Below are 26,123 nucleotides of genomic sequence, written 5' to 3'. Positions count from 1 at the left end.
TTTTCTACCTTGTGCCATTAAGCATGTGGTTTTCTTTAGTCTAAAGATCTCACTTGGCCTCCCTGTTCATATATCTACCATGGTGTATTTAGAAACCATGCACATATATCAAAATATACTTTTTGTCCTGTTATGGCTGGATTTAAAATGTATTGAGTATAACACTTTCTTTTCTTTTCCTTTCCCTTTTTTCTGTTGAAAAGACACATTTTAAAACAGTTAATGTAGTGTTTGACCTTCCATTAAAAAAAATAAAAGATACCATTAAACCAGGTCCAGAAACACTAGCAAGTGAGTAAATGTTTAAACCACAAATCTCCCTGAACTCCTGTGGGAAGGAGGGTTCTACCAGTGCCAAAATGGCAAGATCATATATCAGAAATGAGTAATAATGTGCAAAAATACGTTGCAGTAAAAAACACAAACTAAAAAGGAAAAGAGAGGGGAAAGATTTGGGAGAGGGAAATCATAACAGGGATTTCTGAGAGTATAAAGATGAACCAGCGGGCCAGGGCAGGATTTATTTAAGAATAATAATAGTAATAATAATAATTCCAACAATAATGCATGCACATAGCCCTGCACATCGAGAACGTGCCAGTACCACCTTTTCATTATTTCCTTATGTTGGTTTGAGGAATAGATCTATATGGGGAGTGATGCTGGGAAAGAAATGCTGAAATTAGCTATGCAAATGAGGCTTTGCTGAAAGTGCACATATAAAGCCAGACTGTATATTCCACGCAGCAGACAGTTAAAAATTTGAACATAAGGTAGCATTTCCTTGATCATATCCCATAAAAAGAGCAATTTGCTAAACCCTTGTAGCACAGTATGGAAGGTGGTGTATTTTACTGATAATGTAAGAGATGACAGATAGTTCTATACTAGGAGGTTTCAATGGCGTCGAGTTGTGTAGCGTAATAAATTGTCAGGAGCACAGACAGAGGAGAGTGCAGGCGCTGCTCCACCTCCAGTAGCCAAATAATTCAGCCCCGGCTCAGTAATTATGCTGTGTGAAAATATGGGATTAATTAGACCGGTACACTAACACACTGTAGTCTCATTAAAGGCTGAACAGCATTTTCATAGATGCTGCCACTTGAGCAGGGCTGCCGCTAATGTGAAAAGACAAAGTCGCCTCTTTTCACACTCCTTGCTTATTACCTTACTTAAGGCCACTTAAGCAAACTTCCGAAGGCAGCCTTGCAGAAAACCCTATGTCAGGGTTATTTCATTATTTTATGTCTGTAGAATGCGCAGGGAAGGGAAATTTAAAATAAATGGGGATTGGGTGTAGGGCACACCAAAGGGAAATGTTACAGGCTTCAAAACAAATGCTTTCTTTAAACACACACACACACACACACAAAGAAACCCCACCCAGCAACAGCCCAACATATTTTGCTAGTGTGGACATGGCTGCAAATATCAAAAGTTGCTCCTCAAGTACTTGATCTTAATTTGCAACTTCCTGATGCCACGTGTGAATTAATGCATACTGGAGAAGGCCTGTGCCTTTGGCAACCAAAAAAGGGTGAGAAAAAGGGTACAACTGTGTACATTATGTGCCTTTTTCTAGTTCAAGAGCATATTGCACCCTCTAAAGGTGGGATACAACATTAGAAGGCAACCCAAACCCACATTTGCTCTGTAGTGCTAGTACAGAATGGGGTACACATCCAGGTGCGTTTGCCCTTCAGAAATTCCTCTTTCCAAGCCTATTGTTTCCCTGGTGAGGCTCAGTGGCTGGAAGTAAGCCTGGCCAAGAGGGATGTAAGGGGTGAAGGGGGATGAATGACAAGGAGGAGGGCTAAGCATGACACCCCCTCCTCCCAGCTTACTTTGCAAACGCAAGATCGAGGAGCCATGTTTGCTCAGCTAATGTTTAGCTGCTCCCCAAAGGCCCGATTCACAAAACTTAGCTGGTGACATGATAGCCACTTAAAAATGCAATTACATAGAAGGTACTCTGCATTGGCAAACAGTTCATTTTAATAGCTTCCTGTGTAGTTCTGGCAATTTTCACCATGCCAGGACAATCCGCAAGAGAGAGAGGTGCTGAAATCATCGAAACAACGTGGGAAGCTGGTTCACATGAAGAGCTTGCCATATGGAGCTGTATCCAGACAGCTACATTTCCCCCAAAAATCAGGTTACACAACCAAACAGGGCCCACATTAGTACAGTCACATGGTGATGGAAACAGAGGATTGGCTCCAACCCTGTGCAAATGGGATTCTGCTTATGCAATGGGACTTCCCCTTCCACTCCTTCCCTCTACAGCACCCCCACTCCCCAAACCTGCTCTAGAGCAGATTTTGAGGGACTGTCTCTAGAATGTAAATAATCCTGATGAATTTCCTCATAGCGCAGGAATTCTTACACATCTTATTTATCAAATTGGTAAATAGGAGCCAGTTAACATGTGATGTTTTCAATTATTTTGTTGTGGTGAACCAGCACCAATATGTGCTGGAGTAGTAGTAGTTGATGTAGTTCCCTCCAGGTGTTATTAGGCTGCAAGTCCCATCAGCCCCAGCTAGCATGACCAGCATCCGGGGTAATGGTGGTTGTAGGCCCACAGCTTTTGGAAGGCACCATGTTGGCTAGTCCTGCACCCTCATACTTGAGAAGTGGACTAAACTGGGATTTGGAATGTTATGATATGGGAACATTTGTCTGCTGTGAATTAAATTGTTTTTACTAATAATAAATCATTTTTCTTCTTCTGAGGTTAGGTGGGGGTACACATCTTAGTTGGTAGAGCACGTGCTATGCATGTTTAAGGTCAATCACAGCCAACTAAAGGGCAGCGGATTGCAATGGCTGAAGAGGGCATTGTCCTGGGACTACGTATCAAATCAAAATAGATCACCATGGGCAAGATTATCTGATTTTGTTTCAGATAAAGTCAATTCATGTCCACTGCATCTTAAGCTATCATGGAGAATTTCTTTTCTGTATCCCAAGCACTTTTGAGGAAAAAACCTATTCTGTTTTACTGAGGTGTCCCCTCACCTAATTTTGTCACCTACCTGCTCCTTAAGGATGGACAGTCTGGAAGTACTAAATACATAAATAGACATGGATGTTAGTACAGGAAGTCCATCCTTTAAACTGTGTCGACCTCAGTAGGGCACCTTTTCTTGGACTCGAGAGAGCTATTAGAGCACATATAAACTGGGATGCAAAAGAGAGGGAGGGAGAGAGAGGAGGAAAATACAATATGATGATGATAAGAAAATAATGGAAGCAGCTATGCCAGAATACCATCAAACTTGAAAATGCCTTTGAAATAATATTCAAGACTGGATGGGGTGGCATAAGAGTGGGGGGAAGCTGGCATTCAATAGACTTAATCTTGCTTTGTGACTTAACAAAAGTGGGCAACGTGAAGAAGAGGAGTGAAGTGGAAGGGAGAGAGAACTAAACTGAAGGGTGACATGAAACAAGTCAGCCTGCAGAAGGCTGTAAGGTTAGCATCATTAGCAAAGAGGAAAAATGATTAGCAGTAAAAAGCGAGGAGTTAAAAAGATTTAAAAGGAAGAGGAAGCAGGAAAGGGAAAGGGAGCAGGGAATGTATTATAAACTAATTCCACACAGATACATCTGAATTATTGGTGCTGTGTTAGCACACCAACATTTTTATGAATATTTATCTTTCTCGTACAATATGGGAGCAATTTAATTATTCTGCATCATCCTAAGGGCTGGCTCACACAATACCTTATTTGTTCCCCAGGTAGTCCTGACCTTCCTTGGATATGCGGTTCAACGTAATGCGGGAGTCAGACAATCAGGGATATAGATGGCAACAAATCTGTCAGTTTCAGTGGCTCGAAAACACAATGTTGTGATCACCTGCTCCATATATTATATCTAGTTCTCTGAGTATCTGGGGGAAGAATGGGACTGTCCCTGTGGACAGAAAAATGCAGTGTATGAACAGGCCCCATGATTCTTAAAGGGGCTTCTTTGTTGTGGTATTAATATGTATCATTAGAGGAAGTCCAGTCTAGTGGTGAACTCCACTAGCTGCTGACTTCCACAGAGTTTTACTCTGTTTGACAAGTTCTTTTGGTTAAAAGGGAGCTGAAGGGATTGTCACCCACAGTTCTTATGCAGTGAAGTACATTTATGCTCTAATCCTAATTGTGGTGTGAAAATAAACACTTTCACCTTAAAAGAATGGACTGCTAAAGTTATGAGTGGCCTTCCATGGCGTATGATGGTACTGGAGAACATATGTACTAACACAATTAGGCTGCAATTAAAGATCAGTATTTCTAAAAGCTTGTTTACAGTACATTTAGAATTAGGATGCACCTTTGAGACTGGATTGAAATTTAGGTTTGGGATCTGGGGATTCAGATTTAGCAGATATTAGCTGGATATGCCCCAAGCTTTCTTTCACTATGCCACTTTTAATGTGATGCACTGTAGATTTCCACAGAGAAGGTGAGTGAGGTGTGACTATGGAATTTTGTTTAGAAGCTTAACCGCGTTACATATTGTAGCAAAACCAACAAGTAACCTTGTAGTTACTTAAAGATACAGTGTGGAATTCAACATCCTACTATTGCAAATGTTCTGTCTGTGCTTGCCAGATGAAATGACCCCCCCATGCTGTTCTGGGGGTCCTCCCGACCCTCGCAGATCCAATTTTGCGGCTGCAGAGGTGCACAGGAGTAGGAGAGAGGGGGAAAGCCCCAATGTAGAAGCAGAAGCCCTAGCACAGAGTTTCCACTGATATATTTTATTGGGTGAATCCCATCCTAACAATTTGATGGTTGTGTGAGTTTTTGTATACAATATATACTTGAAGCAGGCAATGGAAATGTTGTGTTAGTATAAGCACATGAGTTTAGTGGGGGTTATTTTGCAAGACAAGATCGGTAAATGAATGCACGTTGAAATCAGATATATGGCTTTGGAAGTAGAAATACACTAACAGTCAAAGAAAAGTCAAGGTCTGGCATTTCCATTAGGTAGGGTGAAGCTTCAGATGCCGTGGGACGGGATTCTGGAGGCTGTTCCTCTAACCCCCAATTCAGCCATTCCTATTAAACAAGAGTCCCAGATGGATATTAATAGGTAGGAGAGGATATATTAATAGCAATTTATCCCTCCAGGCACCCATGTTTGTGCCCTGAACACACAAAGAGATCAGCTTACCACAGGGCTGAGCAGAGTTCAAAGTCCCATCCTTAGCAGAAAAGTGGAAAGCAAAGGAATAGACTATGAAGGCTTCTTTTAATAAGTCCTGCTGCGAAGCAAGCAGGCTTTCTTTCTTACTCCACTTAACAAAGAATCAGACAACAGACTGAGAAGTAAGTTTAAAATATGATTTGCTTACTCATAGTCATGCATTCATTCTCAGCAGTAAAATAGAAAAGGTAAAGGGACCCCTGACTATTAGGTCCAGTCGTGGCCGATTCTGGGGTTGCGGCGCTCATCTCGCTTTATTGGCTGAGGGAGCCGGCGTACAGCTTCCGGGTCCTGTGGCCAGCATGACTAAGCCGCTTCTGGCGAACCAGAGCAGTGCACGGAAATGCCGTTTACCTTCCCACCGGAGTGGTACCTATTTATCTACTTGCACTTTGATGTGCTTTCGAAGTGCTAGGTTGGCAGGAGCAGGGACCAAGCAACGGGAGCTCACCCCCTTGTGGGGATTCGAACCGCTGACCTTCTGATCGGCAAATCCTAGGCTCTGTGGTTTAACCCACAGTAAAACAAACAAACAAACAGATAAATAAATAAAGGCAGGCAAAATATTTGCAGTAGAAACAGCCTTGGGCATGTGCCTGATCCTGGAGCAGTTGAATATACATCTGCTGACATTGCTAATGAAGAGAGAGGGGGAGGAAGGGAAGGAAGGAACAGGGAATATTTCTTTGATTCTTCCCGCCCAAGAGAAGAGGGGAAATGACATCACACAGAGCTTTCTCAACCAATTACATTTATATGGTCAGCCTATCAGCAATGTGGCTCTGTGGTCTCAGCCCTTCACATGCTAACTCGCAAGAATATGCATTGTTAGATTTGACTGCAAATCTGTCAGACATTCTCCTGTCTCATGACAGCAGTGTTAGGAAAAGATCCTCACCGAGCAAGCAGGCAGAGAGGCAGCTAGGCCAGGACAAGCATCACACAGGTTGCACTTAAACATTTATTTGAGCATCAGGCAGGCTGAGTGGTGAGCAAGCAGCAGCTAGGCGGAAGAGGACAGAGCCAAGGGTGCAATGTGGCCTTCTAGCCTTGTGTGATGGTGGACAATGTAGCACTGCCTGTACTGGAAGTACAAGTCTGGTTGTCTTCTGCACACAGAAAGGACTATCTTGGAAAGGCTCAGTTTTAGAATGCAGCAGGCAGAGACACTTAATATTTTTCTGAGTAGAATTGAGAATTAGCTCAATATAGACCTACTTGGCATCTCCTTGGTTCCAAAAACTCATATCAGAATTTTGCTTCCATTATGAATGGTAAAATAAAAGTAAAGCCATGAATATAAATGCTCTTGAATGTCTAAAGGAACCATCTAAATTATTATACAGTCATTAGAGTTGTTAATATTAGAACAACTTTGCTCTCCAGACCTTCCTAGATTAACACGAAACATCATAATGGTTTTAAAACATCCTGTCAAATATCCATTTAAGAGTATCACTGACCTGACACATTTGACATTGTATATGGATTGTAAAAGAAGTTTCAGGCTGTAAAACATTGCACTGGTGTTTTTACATCAGTAATACCTTTGGATATCTCTGTGTCAAAACAGGCATGTTCTTCAGTGATAAGTGCTCAGAGACAATGGTAAGGGTAAAGAGTAAAATGGAGATCCAAGCTAGCTTGAAGATTCAATAATACTGAACAGGAGGATAAATGTTACACTTGTGCATATAGCTAGGAATGGGGGATAAATTTGGTTTGGTTCACATTTTAATTCGAATCCAATTTCTCCAAAATATGTGAACCAAAATAACAACTATCGTTTGAAATTGCATGAATTTCACAATGCCATTCTCCCGCTGAAAATGAGTACAAAGCTGTTCATATTAAAGTCTGCATAAGCATGCACATATTAGTGTTATGAACATTAGAGGAATTTATGAGAAATTTGTTTAACCACATTACCAATCTGTGTATATTAGGAGAAGGTGTACTAAAACACACATTTTTGTGAGATTATTTAAAAATAAATAAATTGCAGAGTGATACAGAAATGTGGCAAATTGAACTGGTAGAAACTGAAATGAGCAGATTCATTTTAAAGGGTAGATGATAGTTTAGTTGGTAGAGCATTAGACTCTTAATCTCAGGGTTGTGGGTTCAAATCCCATGTTGGGCAAAAGGTTCTTGCATTGCAGGAGACTGGACTAGATGACCCTAGTGTTCCCTTCCCACTCTATAATTCTACAATTCTATGATCCATCCCTAATATAGACTGAAAACCTGATCTTAGTTGCAGTGCTCACCTTGAAGTACAATGAGTCCTGTGCTGGGCACGTCCTCATGACTCGCCCACCATATTGGGATTTTGATCTCAGCACAGTATATGTTGCTGATGCTGCTATGCAACAACTTCCTTGGTCACCAGATATAGTGTAGCTGTGCTATGGTCAGGTATGAAATACATGCCACTGTTGTTGGCATCCTTCTGTCTTGAGAGACAATGAAGTGTGCTTCTGGAGGTGAAGTCAAACTGCTGGAGAATCACAGCACAGAGACCAGTGACTCGTAACTGCTGCCTCCTGTATTGTTTTGGCTGTGTTAGCAGCACTGAAGTGACTGCTCGGGTGCACAAGCCTCGGCAGTATATATGAAGGTTATGAGCTGCCCAGAAGGCAAGTCCCCCCTCTTAGCCTTGCTTATGTGTTCCAAAAGAAAGCAGAGCAATACATATAGCACCAGCTTGGCTTCAGGAGTTGCCAGAAGGAGGCGTACAAGACACCATCAAACTGTCTTAGGGACTCCATTCTGGATTTTGTGTAGTGTTTACTCCTTAGCCTTTTATTCTCCAGAAGAAGTCCTGCAAGGTAGTGGGTATGGATTTTTCCTCGGGGTTTTCTCTCGAAGCCTTTCTCATGAAGGGGTCTAGCTGCAAGGCAGTTGTGGTTTAGGATCAAAGTTTTCCTTCTCCTAGGTGGGCTATCTCGCCAGGTTGATGAACCCCATCTGCCCCACACTTGCAGAAACCATCTTCTTGACCATTGGACCCGCTATTGGTCTTGTCCGCTCAATCTACTGCAGCCTGTCTTCACATGCAGGGGAAGTCCCTAACTCACCAATGGTTTGAGACACATTGGCACCCCTCACCTGGTTTAGCCAGTCAGTCTAAGCCGTTTCATGGGATGTGGCCGCTGTCACATGCTGACAGCTTCTAGGAGCCACAGGTGAGAGCTGAGTGCAGGGTGGGGACCAAAGGTAGACAAATTACCCCAAAAAGAACACGACGTGTCCCCCACCAGTGGTACTATCCCTCCCCTTACACTCCAGACAGCCCATACCATAGACTGCAGATAATACAGGTAGGAAAGATGAAGACTCATCTAAGGAACATCTTATATGAAGTTTAGCATGATGAAAATCCTTGTGCTGATGGAATGCTCTTTTTACCACCATGTTGAATGCACCCCATAATATCCTGAAGTAGCAACTTTAAAGAAATGTCAGTGAATTTAACATTTATAAGCTTAGATTGATTTGAATTGATCTGTACTGAGCAAGTGTGGGGAGCCTTTCTCCTTCCAGTTGTTGCTGAGCTACAACTCCTACTACTCCTAGCAAGCATGACCAATGGCTTGGGATGATGGGAGTTGCAGTTCAGCAATATCTGGAGGGAGAAAGGCTCCCCACACCTTGGACTAAGTTTGGCACTTGGTGAAGAAATGGAGTAATTACTGTACTTTACCATAAGCTCAGTTTGGAGCTCAACTCACATTTACAATGCCATTGCTTGTGAGTAAATGCCATTGAATTGGGGGGGGGGTGCTTCTGAGAAGACGTTTGCCCTGTCAGGCAGCTTGATGGGGTATTCTAAAGATGGGTTCATTTGTGAGTTAAGGGTTTCTTTGCTGCACAGGGTAAAAATCATGTAGAAAACACATGCACATTCACATGTGAACATATAGAGTACCTGTTTTGTCATGCACAAATCCATTCAACTCATTTTCTCAAAATACCTCTTTGTATAAAATGAAGCCACACACAGGTTCCTTATACATTAATGGGAAAAGCTTTCTGGATATATTTCCTGTAAGCTAATGCCCTACAGCAAACATCTAATATGATGCTATTTATTCCCATAGTTTGTTTTGTTTTGTTTTCGATTTAGCAAGCCTCATGACACACTCCCAAATGAGCCTTGTTGTGCAAAATGTTGTGTGCAGTAAGATTTTCACCCTAATTCACTCTGTTTTCTTCCAGTTGAGTTGTACAGGGGCACAAAACCCTCCTTCCTATGTTAAATCACCTCCTGTGACTGATCTGGAGGATGACAGCCATGGGGTGTAGGTAGAATGGGATCCTTTGGCAATCTGCACAGAATTTTTGCTTAATTTTTGCCATTAATTTGATTTTAATTAATTTTTATAATGAAATGTTTTTAGAATGTTGTATTATTTTATTGTTGTTAGCCACCCTGAGCCCGGCTTTGGCTGGGGAGGGCGGGATATAAATAAAATTTATTATTGTTGTTATTGTTGTTAGTCTAGGACACCAACTTCAGTTCTGCCCCCTTCCCTTTTGTATGTGTGTGGATTACAGTGTTGCATGGATACAACAAGGAAATATTTGTGATTAGTAGAACAACAATAACCCATATGCATTTCCCCCTAGACCATATGTTTTTCATAAATACCGGTTCTAAAATGTTTCTGTATTCTGTAGCTGATATGCAAGCCATTTATAACATATTGCATCATATCACAGTGATTGCTTTAGCCAAATACTCCTAATGCAAAATACCGTATTTTTCGCCCCATAAGACACACCTAGTTTTTTGGGGGGGAAATAAAGGAAAAAAATTTTATTCCCCCCCCCCAGGTGCGCTGCGCTACACCAGGAGCTTGGGGCATGCTGAGCTCAGCGCGCCCCAAGCTTCTAGGTGCGCGCAAGCAGTCCGCTAGCCTTGGGAGAGCCGCGGGGCTCTCCCAGGGCTAGCGGACCCCTGCGCTACACCAGGAGCTTGGGGCGTGCTGAGCTCAGCACGCCCCAAGCTTCTAGGTGCGAGCAAGCAGTCCGCTGCCGCCCCAAGCCTCGCGCACCCGGTGGGACCTCCTGCTGGGTGCGCGAGGCTTGCAGACACTCGCCCGAAGCAGGGGGAGCCCTCCCGAGGGCTCCCCGTGCTTCGGGCGACAGGCTGCCGCCCCAAGCCTCGCGCACCCGGTGGGACCTCCTGCCGGGTGCGCGAGGCTTGCAGACACTCGCCCGAAGCAGGGGGAGCCCTCCCGAGGGCTCCCCGTGCTTCGGGCGACAGGCTGTGGCCCAAGCCTCGCGCACCCGGTGGGACCTCCTGCCGGGTGCGCGAGGCTTGCAGACACTCGCCCGAAGCAGGGGGAGCCCTCCCGAGGGCTCCCCGTGCTTCGGGCGACAGGCTGCCGCCCCAAGCCTCGCGCACCCGGTGGGACCTCCTGCCGGGCGCGCGAGGCTTGCAGGCATTCGCCCCATAAGACGCACCCCGATTTCCCCTTCATTTTTGGAGGGGAAAAAGTGCGTCTTATGGGGCGAAAAATACGGTACTCCAAATGCAAAAAACAACAACATAAATTCAGCATCTTTTTTAAAAAGATATTTATTAAAGTTTTTAAAGTATAACAGTAAAAATGAAAAATAAAAAGAAACATAGAAAATAAAAACAGTTAAAAAAAAACCACATTGATTTTCCATAACATATCTTCCTTACACTTATTTCCCCGGACCTCCTCATACCTCCCTTTTTTGTATTCCACTTCAGTTTGTTAGTTCAGCAAATCCTTACCATTAAGCTTTTACCCTTTTGCAAACCTTTTTTCCTATCTCTTAAAGCATTACAGCTGGAAACCACTTAGTTTCTATCCAACATTCTTCTAGCATTCATTAATTTTACAATATTTCTGTAAATAGTCTTTAAATTTCTTCCAGTCTTCTTTCACCGACTCTTCTCCCTGGTCTCGAATTCTGCCAGTCCATAAATTCAGCATCTTAAGAATAGTGCCTGATCCATTTCCCAAGTATGTATTTCGGGTCTTTAAAAAGAAAAGAAAAAAGCACCTAGGATCTTGGGATTTTTAACCAAATTTTCTATCATCTATCTACCTACCTACCTACCTGTTTTTTTTTTCTTTTAGAGATGTGTTTTTACTTAACAACATCATAAGCTTCCATTTGCAGAAAAGAGCAGAAGTAGCACCCATTTTTGTGGTATCACAAGCTGTAGACAACAGAGAGTTTGTGTGATGGAGTGGTGGGGAGGGTGAAAATTATTATAGAGATATAGGATAGCTTTACTAAGGAAAAAAGCACCTTTTGTCAGTGGACGCAAGGCTTGATTGATCTCATTGCAGAGTGTCATATATCAGAATCCAATGAAGTCACACTAGTACAAAGCCAACTGGAAAACCTTATCAGGCCCATCATATTTCTAGTGGGACAATAACAAAGATCAGAATAAATAAATACTGTATGTAGTGAATAAGTCTGAAAATGAATATCAGAATTGGGGGGCAGGAGGATCTGTGTGCAGAAACACCAAGTGTTACTTCCTACTGAAATCTTGCCTCACCTCTCTAAATGAAGAAGCCTATTTCAATTGAATTGCAGCCTCCCAGTATGTCTCAGAAGTAAAAATGATTCCTGGAGAATCTCCAGGTGTTTGCATTTCCCCTGGAAATGTCAGGCACTGCCACAGACCATAAATTTTACAGCCAAGAGAGGAATTCTCTCAGCGTTGCTTTCCAGCAGGCCGATGGATTTGAGGGGGGGGGGAGCCTTACATGCCGCTTAAAATATCCCGGTGAATGGGGTAGCCAGGCAGCTGTGCTGGCCTTTTCAGCAATCTCCAGACAAGCCTGATAAATACGTACACCATTGAGGTGGCAGTGGGAGGGGGAAGAGTGATGAAGTAGGATGTGATGCCCAGATGTCCCTAACCAGGGAGAATCATCCTGGAGGTGGGCATCTGGATTTCATAGCTGCAGAAACACCAGCAGTTGGTGCCATATGCTGAAGAGAAAACACGAGTCTTCTCCACACCTCCAGTGACAGGAAAATGCAGCGCCAGATTGGAGCAGCCCAGCAGGGTTCTGGCAAAATTTCTTACACTTTCACAGCAGAGAGGACCTGGTGCATCCTACAAAGCAGAAAGGACAGCATCTTACAAAGACCTGATGCACATAATGCACAGTGCAAACACATCCTCTTCCTTATTGTTGCTCCTGTGTCCTTTTGAGGACACACATACATATGGATTGTTGTTTTGAAGAGCAGCACATTAGTGAGTTTTCCAGTGTTTTGCCTCTGTAGCTACTGATTTCCATTGCATTTGCAAAGAACTCTGTGTACCAGATGTGTTTTACATCTGCAGGTGACATGCATCTGAATGCATTTAGTGAATTGCTTCCAAGTTTATGCATAATGGGGGAAGAGGAATTAAAGAGAAATGCATGGCACAGACGCTCTGTTCCTACAGGAACACATTAAGAGATCTACAATCATGGCAGCAGGAGCACACCAGGGGTTCTTTGGAAAGCAACTGCTAAAATTGGTAATCAATAAATATTTCAAATAGTATTGTTATTAGTCTAAGGCAGAGGTGGCTAAACTGGCTCTCCAGAAGTTGCTGGATGATGCCTCCCATCATCCCTGGCATGTGGCAGTGAGGGCTGGACCTGGCTGGCATTGGAGCCAAGCAACCTCTGAAGGGTCACAGGTTCCACAACCCTGCTCTAAAAAGGCAACTCTGCACACACATCTGGGTATAAGGAGGGGAGAAGTGATTCAGTTGGCATCTAAAGGTGAACTTAAACTAGTTCATATTTGCTGGAACAATGTGTACACCAGAATGCAGTCATCCTTCAAAATTCACACGTCTAAATTTTGCTGTGATGAATTTCACACACACACACACACACACACACACACACACACACACGGGCAGGGGAACTGTCACATAAAACAGTAACCACATGCTATCTGTTCTGGTATCAATATGCTGAGCACACCCTTTTCTACAGGCAGTGGCATATAATGCTGTGGGTTATTACAGGGCCAGTTCTACTATTGGGCAGAGTGAGGTAGCAGCCTCAAGTAGATGATATTGAGTGTCATGAGAGGGCAATGCTTTCATTTATTGTTCTTTTGAGTGCTGGAGAGAGTAGAAGAAAGGTGCTCATAGAATTTTCTGCCTCAGATACCAAAATAGCATGGTTGGTCTTCGGCACTATGCACTTTGACAAGAGGGCATGGGTGGGGCTGCAGTTTGATGTTCTGTCTTAAGGAGCAAAATGTCTTGGGGAAATGCTCAGTGGAATGACACTCTCAGCTGGGGCCAGGATTTGACACCAGTGGTCGTATCAGTAGGTTCTAGGAGCTAATGCTGCTGCTTTCACTGTGTCCAGCTTAGATAATGAGAGAAAGGCTAGTGCTCCACAAGGTTGCTTCGTAAGTTGTGGAACAAAGCCTTGTTCTCATCTTTGCTTGGCTCAGAGGATGCTCTGGGCCAAGGGCAGCCATGGAGGAAGAATGCATGTTCCTCTGTCCTCTCCATGTGCAGCAAGCTGGGCCTTGGAGAAAGCGTCCCTGTGAGGAGCAGCTATCTCTTTTTACCTAAGAGAGGCAGCTGGCAATTTCCTTATACCCTGTCAACCTTGAAGTTTTGCAAAACTGTGTGGGCATGATAAGGGGGCTTACTGGGAATACTGTCATTTGGAGGGCTATAGGTTCTGCGTACATGTCCTGCAGTGTCATTGAAGGCTGCTGAATACAGACCTCTCATGCTGTAGTAGACAGTGTGGTGGGTCGTCATTGTTTACCTGACCTCCTGGCTGTTGCGTCGCTGCTGCTTACCAGCAGAGAGAAGAGTGAGACAGCAGGGAGGTTGGTGCAGTACAAACAGCACAAACACACTGCCAACTTGCCCTTCCCCCTCCCAGCGAACAGCAGTGACTCAGCTGTTGGGAGATCAGGTAAGCATTGCTGCCCCACCATGTCATCTCCTACTGTGGTAGCACCGTTTCTTTAATGTTTGCCCTGGCCCCACTAGATTGGGAAAGGACTAATGTGGGAAAGAAGCAGTGGTGTGTGGTGAATTTTTTTGTAGAGGAACAGTTACGGACAGAGGCACTAGCTTGTGTGGATGATGGGGCAGTGGATGTTATGCATGTGATGTTGTGGTGTCCCGACACCACGTGTGTAAGCATCGTACCTCCCTCCCTAAACCAGTCAGAAGCCTTATGAGGAACGGCTAAGGGAGCTGGGCATGTTTAGCCTGGAGAAGAGGAGGTTAAGGGGTGATATGATAGCCATGTTCAAATATATAAAAGGATGTCACATAGAGGAGGGAGAAAGGTTGTTTTCTGCTGCTCCAGAGAAGCGGACATGGAGCAATGGATCCAAACTACAAGAAAGAAGATTCCACCTAAACATTAGGAAGAACTTCCTGACAGTAAGAGCTGTTCGACAGTGGAATTTGCTGCCAAGGAGTGTGGTGGAGTCTCCTACTTTGGAGGTCTTTAAGCAGAGGCTTGACAACCGTATGTCAGGAGTGCTCTGATGGTGTTTCCTGCTTGGCAGGGGGTTGGACTCGATGGCCCTTGTGGTCTCTTCCAACTCTATGATTCTATGATTCTATGATTCCCAGGTTTGGGAAGGAGTCACCAGGCTTTAGTACTTTAATACTCTAATTTACCGGGAACATTTAGGGGACTAGCCTAGTTCCTCTAGTCCAATGACCACACGCCACTGGAAAAAATGATGTGATGCTGTTTGTTCTGGCCACTTCACCACATTCATTTAATCTAGTATAATGCAGCTTTGCTATTGTACAATACAATGGAAGTGGATTATCTCCCTTCTATGTGCAAAACTAGAAAAACTGTAGCATAATAATGGGTGGAATTTGTTTAATCAGGACCATTGCATGTGTGTGCACACACCCAATGTGCATGTATGACCTCAAGTGGATTTACTTTTGAGTAAATATATACAGTATAGGACTGCACAGTTAAGTGTCTGGTTCACATGTGTAATTAGTCATATGTGATTAGTCTATGCTGCCCACTTAACTCAATCTATACATAACCAAGTATAGAGCTGCTTTCATTCATCCAAACTTCTGATTAACCGAATATGTTAGATGTCCTCCGATTGTACATTATCAGCACAATCAATGAAACTTCCAGGTAGTTGTGAACGGGAAAGCAGTCTTTTTAGACATTTTCTCTAACTTTTTTGCAATTCATATTATGTAATGCTTATTTTTACCATCTCTTCCCCTTGGAATGCTTCTTCTTCTTCTTCATCATCATCACCATTTCGATTAAATTCATTTATTTCTATGACTGAGATCTGCAGCTGCAATTACAGAAAATAGCAGCAAAAAAGTACAAGAGGCAGAACCTCATTTTCTCCTCTTCCCACTAAAATGTCAGCTCTCTATGTCACCCGCAGAACAACCCAACCACATGCTTGCACCCGGCATATGCACAGATTGTAAGGAGTAAAACTGTCTGAGTACACTAATTACAAACCATTGAAAATAGCAACACAAAGCAACAAGGAAATAGATGGCTTCCATTTCAGGGTAATAAGTGCCTAAGGTGGGTGTGCCCCAGCAATGTGGATGATTGTGAAGAGCCCCTTCTAGCAAACAGCCAAACAGCCGCCACCACTTGTAGCTTAGCCTGAACCCCTCCTTTGCAAATTGTTCTGTCTCTATGCCCTTTCTTTCTCTCCAATTATAAAGCAGCACCAGGTTTTCTCATCAGCCATCTCCATGTCTTCAAATGGCTTTTCAGTGTCAGACCTATCAGGAAATTAACTCATCATGCAGTGACAGCTGCTAATTTTTCCCCCTTACATGTCAGATGGATCGCCTGCTGAAGCTAATAATGAATCACCAATCCCTGATTAGAAGGTGCTTCCGAAACGCATAACTGCCATCTGAGCTAACTTTTTTCCTCATATAAAATGATATCACCCTAGAGGAGCAGAGAAAAGAATTGTATTCTTCAACAAGATTGAACAGAAGTAGGCTGTTTAAAGTGAGCCATGTACCTATTTGAAATTATGGGCTAATATTGTAGTGTAAAATAGGGTGTGTATGTGTTTGAAAATTTCACTTTTCCATTTTTATTTCACCCAATGAATGACCTTTTTCTGTTACATGATTTGTTCACTTGATCTTAACTCTGCCTTAGAGTTCAGGAAAAGCTTTTCTTCTCTGGGTTTCTTTATAACAGTTTTGCTCAGGAAACATACAAGGCAGAAAGTCCTAGCCAAAAAATGTTGTTTCTGTTGGGGCTTACTTGCTACTGCTGAGTCTTCTCATCTTGCCAGTAGCTCAATCCCCTACCTCTTGGTCCTCTGTGCTTTTTCTAAAAGGGGAGATTCTTCCAATGCAAACTTGGGCAAGCCTTGGGCAAGAAAGTTCATTGAGAAGAAGCACTACCCCAACACAATTGTGCCTACAATCATAACAAATACATCTCTTGAAGGATTTTGCCATCAACACTGTGGTTGCAAAGATAGCATTTATAAATGACAACAATGCCTAGCACTGTTCACAACCCACATGTGCAGACCTCTTGGCACATCAGCTATTTGACTCCAGTTCATCTAACTTCCATGGTGAACCTCATCTGGTTGGGAGACAGAACAGCATTTAGCTTTGGGCTTTTTTGGTTTCACTTTAGCTAAAAAGAATTTTCAGGTGTTTCTTTTAAGAATTTGCTTTCAATGTACTTTTCTTCCAAAATGTGGCAGGAGACAGTATGCTAGAAGGTATGTGTTTCACTGGGGAAGGCTGCAGCTATTTGACGGAGAGCTTTCCATTTCCCCTCTCTCCTACTTGTTAAGTTTCTACAAAGAGAAGATCAATTGGCTCATATCAACCAAGGAGCCTTGCCTTCTCAGCTGGAACTTGCTGCAGTGGAGGAAAATACAGTGCACTTGCACAGTTACCCTCTTCACAATCATCCCCCTTGTTCTGATGCTACGACATGCCATTTGAAACTGTTCAGAGCAGCTCACATTAAAGCTTATGCCAAAGGAGTTGGGTATGTGTGTGGCTGGGGTGGAGTTGGCAAGCCTACATTTTTGTACCTCTGGCAAAAATGGTCCATGAAATAATTTCATTGCTTAGGATTCCAAGAACTTCTTACTGGCCTTAAGACAGTAGGACAATGATGGTAAACAAAGTGCCTTCCAAAAGCCATCAGACTACAACTGCCATTAGCCCAATTCTGCGTGGTTGACAGGCACTAGGACCTAGTTTAGTGCCTGAGGCTGTATATGTTCATATTTTACTAGGCATGCTGAGAATTGTAAGCAACGTGGAGTCTCTGACTTGGTCAGGCCCAATTTTGGTAGTGGGATGTCAGCTCTGTTGTAGAAACTGACTGATGGAATTTGAGCTTCAGCCAACCTTTTCCTGCTCAGTCCTCCATCTCTAGCAGCTACCTTGGGGACTCTGGATTGGAGAATGCACCTGTCATGTGTAAATTAAGATATCACCTTGGGAGCCACATCCCTGGATGTTGCACTTCCTCCTACTCTGGAGGAACTGAAAACATGGGAAGGAAACAAGGTAGAAAATTCAATAGTGCAACTATGGAAGAGTTTCTGCTGACAAATATGTTTTAAGAGTTTATGAACGAGCAGAAGCCCAGTTCCTGACATACACACACATGTAGTAACGTACTGCAGAGCGGGCAGTGGTCTGAGCTGGGTGGTAACAGACAGGATCTGCTCCTAGGCAAAGGGACATGTCTTATTAATCTAGGATTCCAGAGAATCCATTCTCAGTACTCCCAAGCCGGAGAACACTTCTTGCACACACCCCCACCTTTATGCAAAGGTCTGCTCTTTTCATTGTGCATACAATGTGATTGCTGGTTTGACACTGCAGGCTACACTGGTTTTATGAAGGATTAAATGCCACCTGAGACATATTTATCCTAAATAAATCACAAATGGTAAACTGCAGCATGTCAATGTCAACACCCTGTACTGCAGCGGAAAGGTTAGCCATACAGGACTGAGCATAGCTAAGAATTAGCATCCAAGCCACAAGACCAGAGGGCTCCAGTTAACAGGCAAAATGATCAAGAAGAAATCTTTTCAATGAAAAACATTCCTTTGAGCATCTGTGAGAATCTTGCAGAGGGCCATCATTTTGTAAAGGTCACCTTTATCCTGATAACAAACGGAAGTTGATCCTGTCACCGTTTGCTGAAGACAGTATTTAAAAAGAAGTGAGCAGCCTGTCACATTTAAGAAGGATGAGCAAGTCAAACTCGGCTAATTATGAATCTCAGTGTCTTTTTTATGCTCTCTCTTTCTCTTTCTCTCTCCCCACCCCCCTTTTTGGCTGATCTGACATATCCAACCTGGAAAATAAAAACAACAGCAAAGCACCTGCCACCCTGCATAGAAGCACGTGTTCTATGCAGCACCCTGGGATATAGATGTTTAAGCAGTTAATTCTAGAATAGACTACTGTGCCCTGTCTTTTCTATATTTGGTGGTCTGAAGTTCAGTCAGAAGTTGAATATGAATTCTGCTTGATTTGTTTGTTTTGGTGCAAAGGGTATAAGACAAGTACACCTAATAGTTGCAACTCCTTCATTCTTTCATCTCTCCCAGCCACGCAAACACAGGGACACAGAGAGATCCAGCACCTGGTTATGGTGACCACCCCAACTCAGCTAAGTTCTGGTGAGTACACTGGGTGTGGAATGACAGCCTAATATTTTTAAAAATGACAAAACTCCTTTTAGTGCTATTGTTTTATTGAAAAAAAGAACAAAAACAACCCAACCCCATCCATATCATAGTTTAGATTTCTTAGACAAAACAAAAGCATTTGGATCTTTTCAACAGGAGCTTGCACTGAAAACTCAGAACTTATCCACAACTAGATAATCAACATTCTGATCCAGATATAAATGCCAGATCAACTCTTTTCCACTTGTTAAGGTCAATGGCAGAATTTTATATAGAAGAAACCTTATCTAATGTTTCCAAAAGTCATTCACAAAATGAACTGCAGAATTGTAGCTATGTGAAGCTCTATTGGTTTAAAAAAACTGAATAAAGATTTCAAATGAAGTCATTACTGTATATAAAAGTTATAGGTATTAAGGCCTTTCTGAATCAACAGGTTCTTTTGTGAAAACTTCAACAGAGGTTTTAGTTAAGTTTTGATCTTGGAGGATTGACTGAAGTCAAATTGGGGGGGGGGGAGAGAGAGCAATTAAAAAAGCCTAATATATTCAAAGAAATGTAAATTAACACATGTCATGAGATTATTTCATTCGAAAAACTGTATTTTGAGTAGGAATAACTGGGTTGTTTGGAATGCCTGACCAATTTGTGAATGTGAAATGATTGCATATGTAGAATCCAACTTCAATTTACAAATTGTCGATGTGTGGCTCAACTAGGTAATATGGGTGCACGTATATTAATTTGCTCTCCATATGCAAGTACATACAAGTCAAGTTTAACATAATTAATCGCAAGAAAGACTTAAGTCTACTATGTCATAATGCAATGAACTGGCAAACAAAATTAACCAAACTAATGAAGAGAATTAAATTTATACCTTTGGTGTTTTAATTTTATTTTGTAAACCTGCCAATATTTGTACTCAAATTTCAACATTAGTTATGCAAAAATGGACAATTCCCTCTCTGTTTAGCATTCCCACCTGCTCTTGCTAACTTCACACAAAATGTGTTGAGTACCTGGATGTACAGTACAAAGACCATTAAAGAATGCTTTACAAATTAAACATGAAATATCATGTCACCAAATGTTCAATGTTGTCTTTTATCAAACCCATAAAGACAGAGTTCTTTCATGCTTCTTGTAGTTCATTGTTATCTCTTTGGCCCTGGATAATAGCTGTTTGTGAGCAATCTTCTGTAAAAATGACCATACTAGCTAGGTGTTCAGCATTTCCATCACATACATTATTGGAATTTATAACAGTACCAGTCTGCACAATCTCTTGCTGCTCATCTGTCTTTATCACAGCATGTGAGTATACTCCAGACTCATCCTCAATCTCCTGTGGTAATCTTGTTACAATGTAATGGGTTGGACCATCAGAGAAATTGGCGTTAGAATCTTGAACCATGGCTTGAGCGATTTCCTCTGTGACAATGATTTGTGAAATTTCTCCATCAGACTCAACCAGGTCCATGTGTTCACTTCGGACCCTTAGGGCATGACTGCCAGCTTCTTGCATTATTATCTGAGAACCTTCTCTAGCCACCATATGCACAGTTCCTTCCTCATTCACGATAACCTGAGTGACACCTTCTTTTATCAGTTGATCAGCTGCAGCTGTATCACACACAGCAAATTGGAGCACTCCTTCAACCATCTTCTTGAAGGTGACCTGAGCTCTCTCCTGAGATGCAATTATGGTAGATGGGTGCACAACCTGCGTTACTACTTCCATGGGTTCTCGCTCTTCCTCGGTCTCTTGAGCTTCATGGAACATTTGTGTTTCCTGTGCCGTAGTGTCGTTGCAAACAATGTCTGCTTCTGGATTTGACATTTGTAATGCTTCTTTGTGACAAAATCGTGCCCTGTCAAGGAGTTCTGCTTTGTTCTCTGCTTTACCAAGCTCTGTTACAGCACAAAGCAAGGCATCTAGTGCTGAGGCAGACTCAGGCGGGTGTACTCTAGTTACATCAGGTGGTTCTAAAATTTCTCGTCTCATTATCTGTTGCACCATGGTATTACTAGGGTCTGATGCTGTTCCTATGGAAACAGCATCTTCAATATCATTTCCTCCCAGAGGGCCTTCAACAACCACCACTTGTGTCTTCCCATCCGACAGTTGTTCAGCGAGTATTTGCCCTGGAATCATGGTGCTCACATGAGAGCCATTTTGACTTGTGGTTATAACTTGTCCATCTTCCGTAATATGGACAACCCGTGCCACTTGGCCAGCCATTGCCAAAGTCTGAAGCGTAGCCGCTGCGGTTTCCTCCACTGAGGCATCAATTGCAAAATCGCTGTCATATCCTTGAATAATAATTACCTGCTGAACTTGTTCAGTGGATTGCAGGTGTCTTCTGCCATCATGAAGGGACTTATCTTTAATTGGAGAAATTTCATCAAGGGCTGCAGTGGTGAAAGGGCTGGTGGTTTCGACAAATGTAGCTCCCTGACCCTTCAGCCGGCATTCGTATGACTTAGAAACTATGCCTAAAAAGAAAAAAGGAAAGGTTGGTTTAAAGATGAAAATGGGGGGAAATACGAAGTCAAAATACTAATAATCTGAATTAATATTTTGGGGTCTAAATTGCAAATTAAACCAATAATTTAAGTACAGGTCTAAATAAATACTGTATCATTATTTCCAAAGTGAATATCCAGAAACACAAGATGAAACAAAACAAAGAGCCCTGTTGGGTCCACTGTGTTCAGAAACCTGCTTTCATCAGTGACCATTCTGAGATCTATAAAGGAGATTTCTAAAGGCTGTGTCTACATCAAGCGGTCTGGACCAGAATCATCAGAACGTGAGTCTTGAAACTTATCATGGATAGCATTTTATCACCATAATAAAAGATACATATTTTTTTAAAAAAAAACAACAACACCAGGCAGTCATATTTCTATATTTTGCTTTTTTTAACCGATTACATTCTGGCAAATGAAACAAATCTGAATGAAACAAACAGCACTGAATTTATTAATAAAAAAGACCCAGTCATTATTAGAAAACTATCTTTTTATTCAAGTTGCTTGGGAATTTGAAATCTTTCCAACTGTAGTAATACATACCATAGCCACGGTGCCTTAAAAAAGGAATGTTATTAATGACATTGATTTCACTTGAACAAAGTCGGTTTCAGTTATCTGTTGTGCTTATTTCTGAAAGGAAATACATTGGCCCAGCTGTCACAATTTCAAGCCAATGGCCCATGGTTTATCAACCCCAGAATAAAGTGTATGCCTCTGTTGTTGGGATGAGATAAGGGTAGAACCATGTATGCTGCCTTGAGCTCCTTGAGTAAAAGGTAGTATAACAAATGAAATCCCCCCTTGTTGCTCCTCTACCCACCTCCTCTCATGTGCCCAGTGTTGGCACTTCTAACACGGCTTATTAAACAACGGGTTCACATGACACTTGAGCAAGGAAATGTGTGGTTTCATCACTGTTACAAGCCATGTTGTGAATGATGAAACCAGAGTTTCCTGGCTTGGATGTCATGAGAAACTGTGGTTTAAGAAGCCAGGATATAAACCTCAAAGCCAGGCACAAAGCCCGAGGGTGGGGGGGGGAGGAGGAAAGGGGAACTATGAGGAAAGAGCTCTTTATCAGAATGAGATTGTGACACCTGTACTGCTTTTAGCTTGAAAGAAAATCTATAGCCTAGATTTGTATACAACTTGGAAGAAAAAGCCATTTTATCAGTGTAACACTAAGCATTCTACCCAAACGAAAATATTCAGAGTGTGAAGCAGGGAGGGGTGTGGCCCGAAGAGAGGGCATGTGGCCCAGGGAATGTTCGATAGAGGGGCCTGGAAGGGCAGATTTGGCCCCCAGACCTGAGGTTCCCAATACTTTCCCCAATGCTGAATTTATTGGATTTGTGACCATTATGCTCATTTGCCTTCAGTAGCAGTGAAGCTCTGCTGGATGAAATATTAATTGCCTCTGGTCGGGTTCTGCTCTGGATCAATAGTGAGTAGAGTTCCATGACACAAAAGCCAGACGGAGACCCACAAAGGACTCCATTTGGCCCCTGAGCCAAAGATTCCCCATCCCTGTTCTAGGACATGGTATTTAAAATGTAATGCAGTTCAAGTTGCTAAATATTTCCATGGCTGCTGCTAAAGCTGAAAGACTCAAGCTCACCATGAAAACTGTGTACTGTACCATACCATCTTAGTTTTAGATTTCAAGTCAGGAGAAAGCCTTCCTTTTTTTTAATGAACAATTTAAACGGTTGAAAAGTGCCCCCCCCCATGATACAACATGATTGATCCGACACTCACTGATGAATTAAATTTTGGCAAGGAAGGACTACAGGGAAACAGAGAATGGCGGCTACGTCTTTTTATAACTGTTTGTCTCTATGGGCATGAGCATACTCAAGGCATTCAACTTGGAGAAATAGTAGAAAGGAGAAAATCAGCACAAAGGGACAATTAAGAAAAAAAATCAGAACTCATCTGTGTTTCATAATAGAATCAGCGTAATTAATTCTCTCAGGAGTCTGGCTTTGTTGACATGATGTAAGATGAGCCTTGCAATGATATGGTCTCAAATCCAAACACCACCACAAATCCTATTTTTATGTAGCCATCAGTCAAAATAATTCCTCAGATCAAAATCTTACAATGGACACACACAATATGAGATTGTGATATTTAGGGAAGTAAAAAGGGAAGAAGATAAAGAAAGACATCCCCTTCCTTTGCTTCTGAGGTAAATGCTGCATCTGTGAATTTATGCATCTCCAGTCTTTACTCGGCAATTGAATGGGAAGTCCCGTGGGGGTTGAGTTATCCTGTAAATTCCTTGCAGCACTGATAATTATGCCATTCTGACTGCTTGCTTAATCTATTTGAATCCAGAGGTGAGTTAAGCCACTTCCTGACCATTAAAGTAAACTACATGGGTAAATACTGCTGTCACTAAAGGGGTGTGATGAAGCTTAACTACACCAACATCTTAACCTCGGCTCAGTGCAACCCCAGCTATTCCATCACAGTTCATAAATGCGATTGCAGGTCCATCTTTTGATTCAGCAATTTAATAACTTCGAGTGCTGTCAGTAGTGCTTTGAAAAATGGATCCTATAAAATGTAACAGCCTCAATCAGATTGTAAAAGATTCACCCACTGAAGATTCTTCCATTTCAACTATAATGAATTAATGTTGAGCTGTGTAGAAGTTCAAGTGTCAGTTAAACTAATGGGAATCTGTACTGTAAGTTTAAATTTTAACTGGACCAAAAATTTATTGGGAACATCAACTTCAATTTTAGTGATCTTCATGGTAAATGTAATATGTGGAATTGAATGGATTTCCTTTGTTTTGAGAAGACTGAATCTAATAGAGGAAGTATGCAATTTTAAAGGTGTGTTTTGAGGGTTAGTTATGGCAAGATGTATTTTTAACCTTCCTAGTCAACACATTTATTTTATTTTCACTTTAGTTATAAACATCACCATTCCAAATGTAATATTAAGTGAAGCTGTATTACAAAAATCTTGCATTTTAACATTTTATTTGGGGGCAGTGTTGGTGGAGACACGGGAAGAGAATAGGAAATATTTGCCATGCCAAATATAAAACTTAACTGCAAAAATATATTAATATTACAAAGCTGTACTTGCTGCTGATGGCCTGTCATTAAAAAGTGAAAATGAACAGAAATACATTATAAACTGACAAAATACAATGATGCAACAATGCTAACCAAGGGGGGAGAGAACCCCATAGAGGTGTTTCATATCTACAGGTACTATGATCACAGAATTGGTTTCTTTCCAAGAATTCTGTATTTTCAACAGATTCCTTATTTATCAACTGGCATTTTTAGCTGTTCTTTTCTTCAAAATCTAAAAATGTCAAATATTTTAGCATATTAGATCTATATTTGCACATTTTATTCATATTTAAAGGCCACCTACTTAGCTAAATGAGAGTGCAAGATATGCTTTGTTGTTTAATGTGATTCATAAAGAGTACAAATGAGGTTTAGCTGCATTTTTGAACCCAGGGACAGACTGCTTTCTGGTGTGTGTCTGTATTATTTTTTGTTACCGTCTTCATTTCCCTGCCCCCCACCCTCCCAGAATAAATACCTTATTCTTTTGTTAAGCTCACATTTAATTAAAATGTACAGGATTTGTGCAGTCAACTCGAATGAAACAAATAAAACAAGGGCCCCCTCTCTTGAAGGCATACGTTGTGAATGAAAAATGTCATTACAGTCTAAAATTTTTTGCAGTAAACAGGGCCTACAGAGGGAAGTTTCCCCTGTAATGACATCCATAAAATACACAAATGGCACTTTTAGTACCATCCTGAATATGGCATTTTCTGTGCTCTACACACAATCTAAATGGTTTGATCATAGAGCATAATACTCCATTGGGTTTATAGAACAATCAATGTTCCATAAAATGATGTATTTATCCAATAGTAGGCTCAGCAGTTACTGGTGTATGACATTGTAGGACACTGGCTTTGTACTGTTCAGCAGCACACATGCTGGCTGTAAAACTTATCTAACACTACTTCAACAACTTCATCTCATCTGTGTCAAGTAATTTGTTGAAGCCTCAGCTTGGCTTAAAAAAACTTGTAATAAAAATTCATAGAATTTTCAAGAGAATGAAAGCTGATGACAATAGAAAGGTCACATTGTGTCTCCACTAAAGGGGTCAAGGGTCATTTGCAGTTCTAAAACAGAAAGTAGATTTCATGCATCGTGTAGCAGATAAAGACGGCATTAAAAAGACTCGTCTCCAAAAGTAAATGTGTAACATGTCAGGAAAGTCTGGGTTAATACAATATTGCATGCAAACCTTTGCTTTTGCTTCCAAACACCCCCCCCCCTTAACAGGCATAAGCTTGGACTAAGCATAACATACTCTTCAAAATGAAATCAAGGAAATGGACCAAGTGTTAGATCATATAAGATTCTTTAAAAGGTGGTGATGACCTTGTCTATGCTTCTAAATATGTGTTTTTCTAAGATTTTATCTGAAGGATTGTAAGAAGCAGAAAGAATGCCATTTTTGTGCTCTACGTTCATTAAAACTATGAAAACCATTTACATCTACAAAAATTAATTTCATCTAGAATGGCCGTGTTTCAGGACAATGCATTTATCCACAGAAATAACGGTGGTGATATTTTCCCTTGCCCAAAGCTCACC

The 26,123-nt window shown here is 41.8% G+C and overlaps 1 protein-coding gene and 1 long non-coding RNA gene across 2 annotated transcripts in view; one reads left to right on the top strand and one right to left on the bottom strand.

The window, feature by feature from the left end:
- Positions 1-26,123, top strand: part of LOC310714013 — a 134,122-nt gene that overhangs the window by 52,715 nt on the left and 55,284 nt on the right. Inside the window, exons 5-6 of the long non-coding RNA XR_014529515.1 lie at positions 18,847-18,918; positions 21,587-21,743. This is a non-coding gene — a long non-coding RNA (uncharacterized lncRNA). The remainder of the gene's footprint in view (positions 1-18,846; positions 18,919-21,586; positions 21,744-26,123) is intronic.
- Positions 18,975-26,123, bottom strand: part of ZNF407 (zinc finger protein 407) — a 337,553-nt gene continuing 330,404 nt past the window's right edge. Inside the window, exon 9 of the mRNA XM_083518448.1 lies at positions 18,975-21,426. Coding sequence (XP_083374574.1) covers positions 20,063-21,426 — 1,364 coding nt within the window. The 3' untranslated portion in view covers positions 18,975-20,062. The remainder of the gene's footprint in view (positions 21,427-26,123) is intronic.

Source organism: Podarcis liolepis (assembly GCF_965112155.1).
Source record: "Podarcis liolepis genome assembly, chromosome: 8".
Classification (NCBI taxonomy): Eukaryota; Metazoa; Chordata; class Lepidosauria; order Squamata; family Lacertidae; genus Podarcis; species Podarcis liolepis.
Note: the sequence above shows the minus strand (reverse complement) of the source record. Positions and strands in the feature narration are given on the sequence as shown.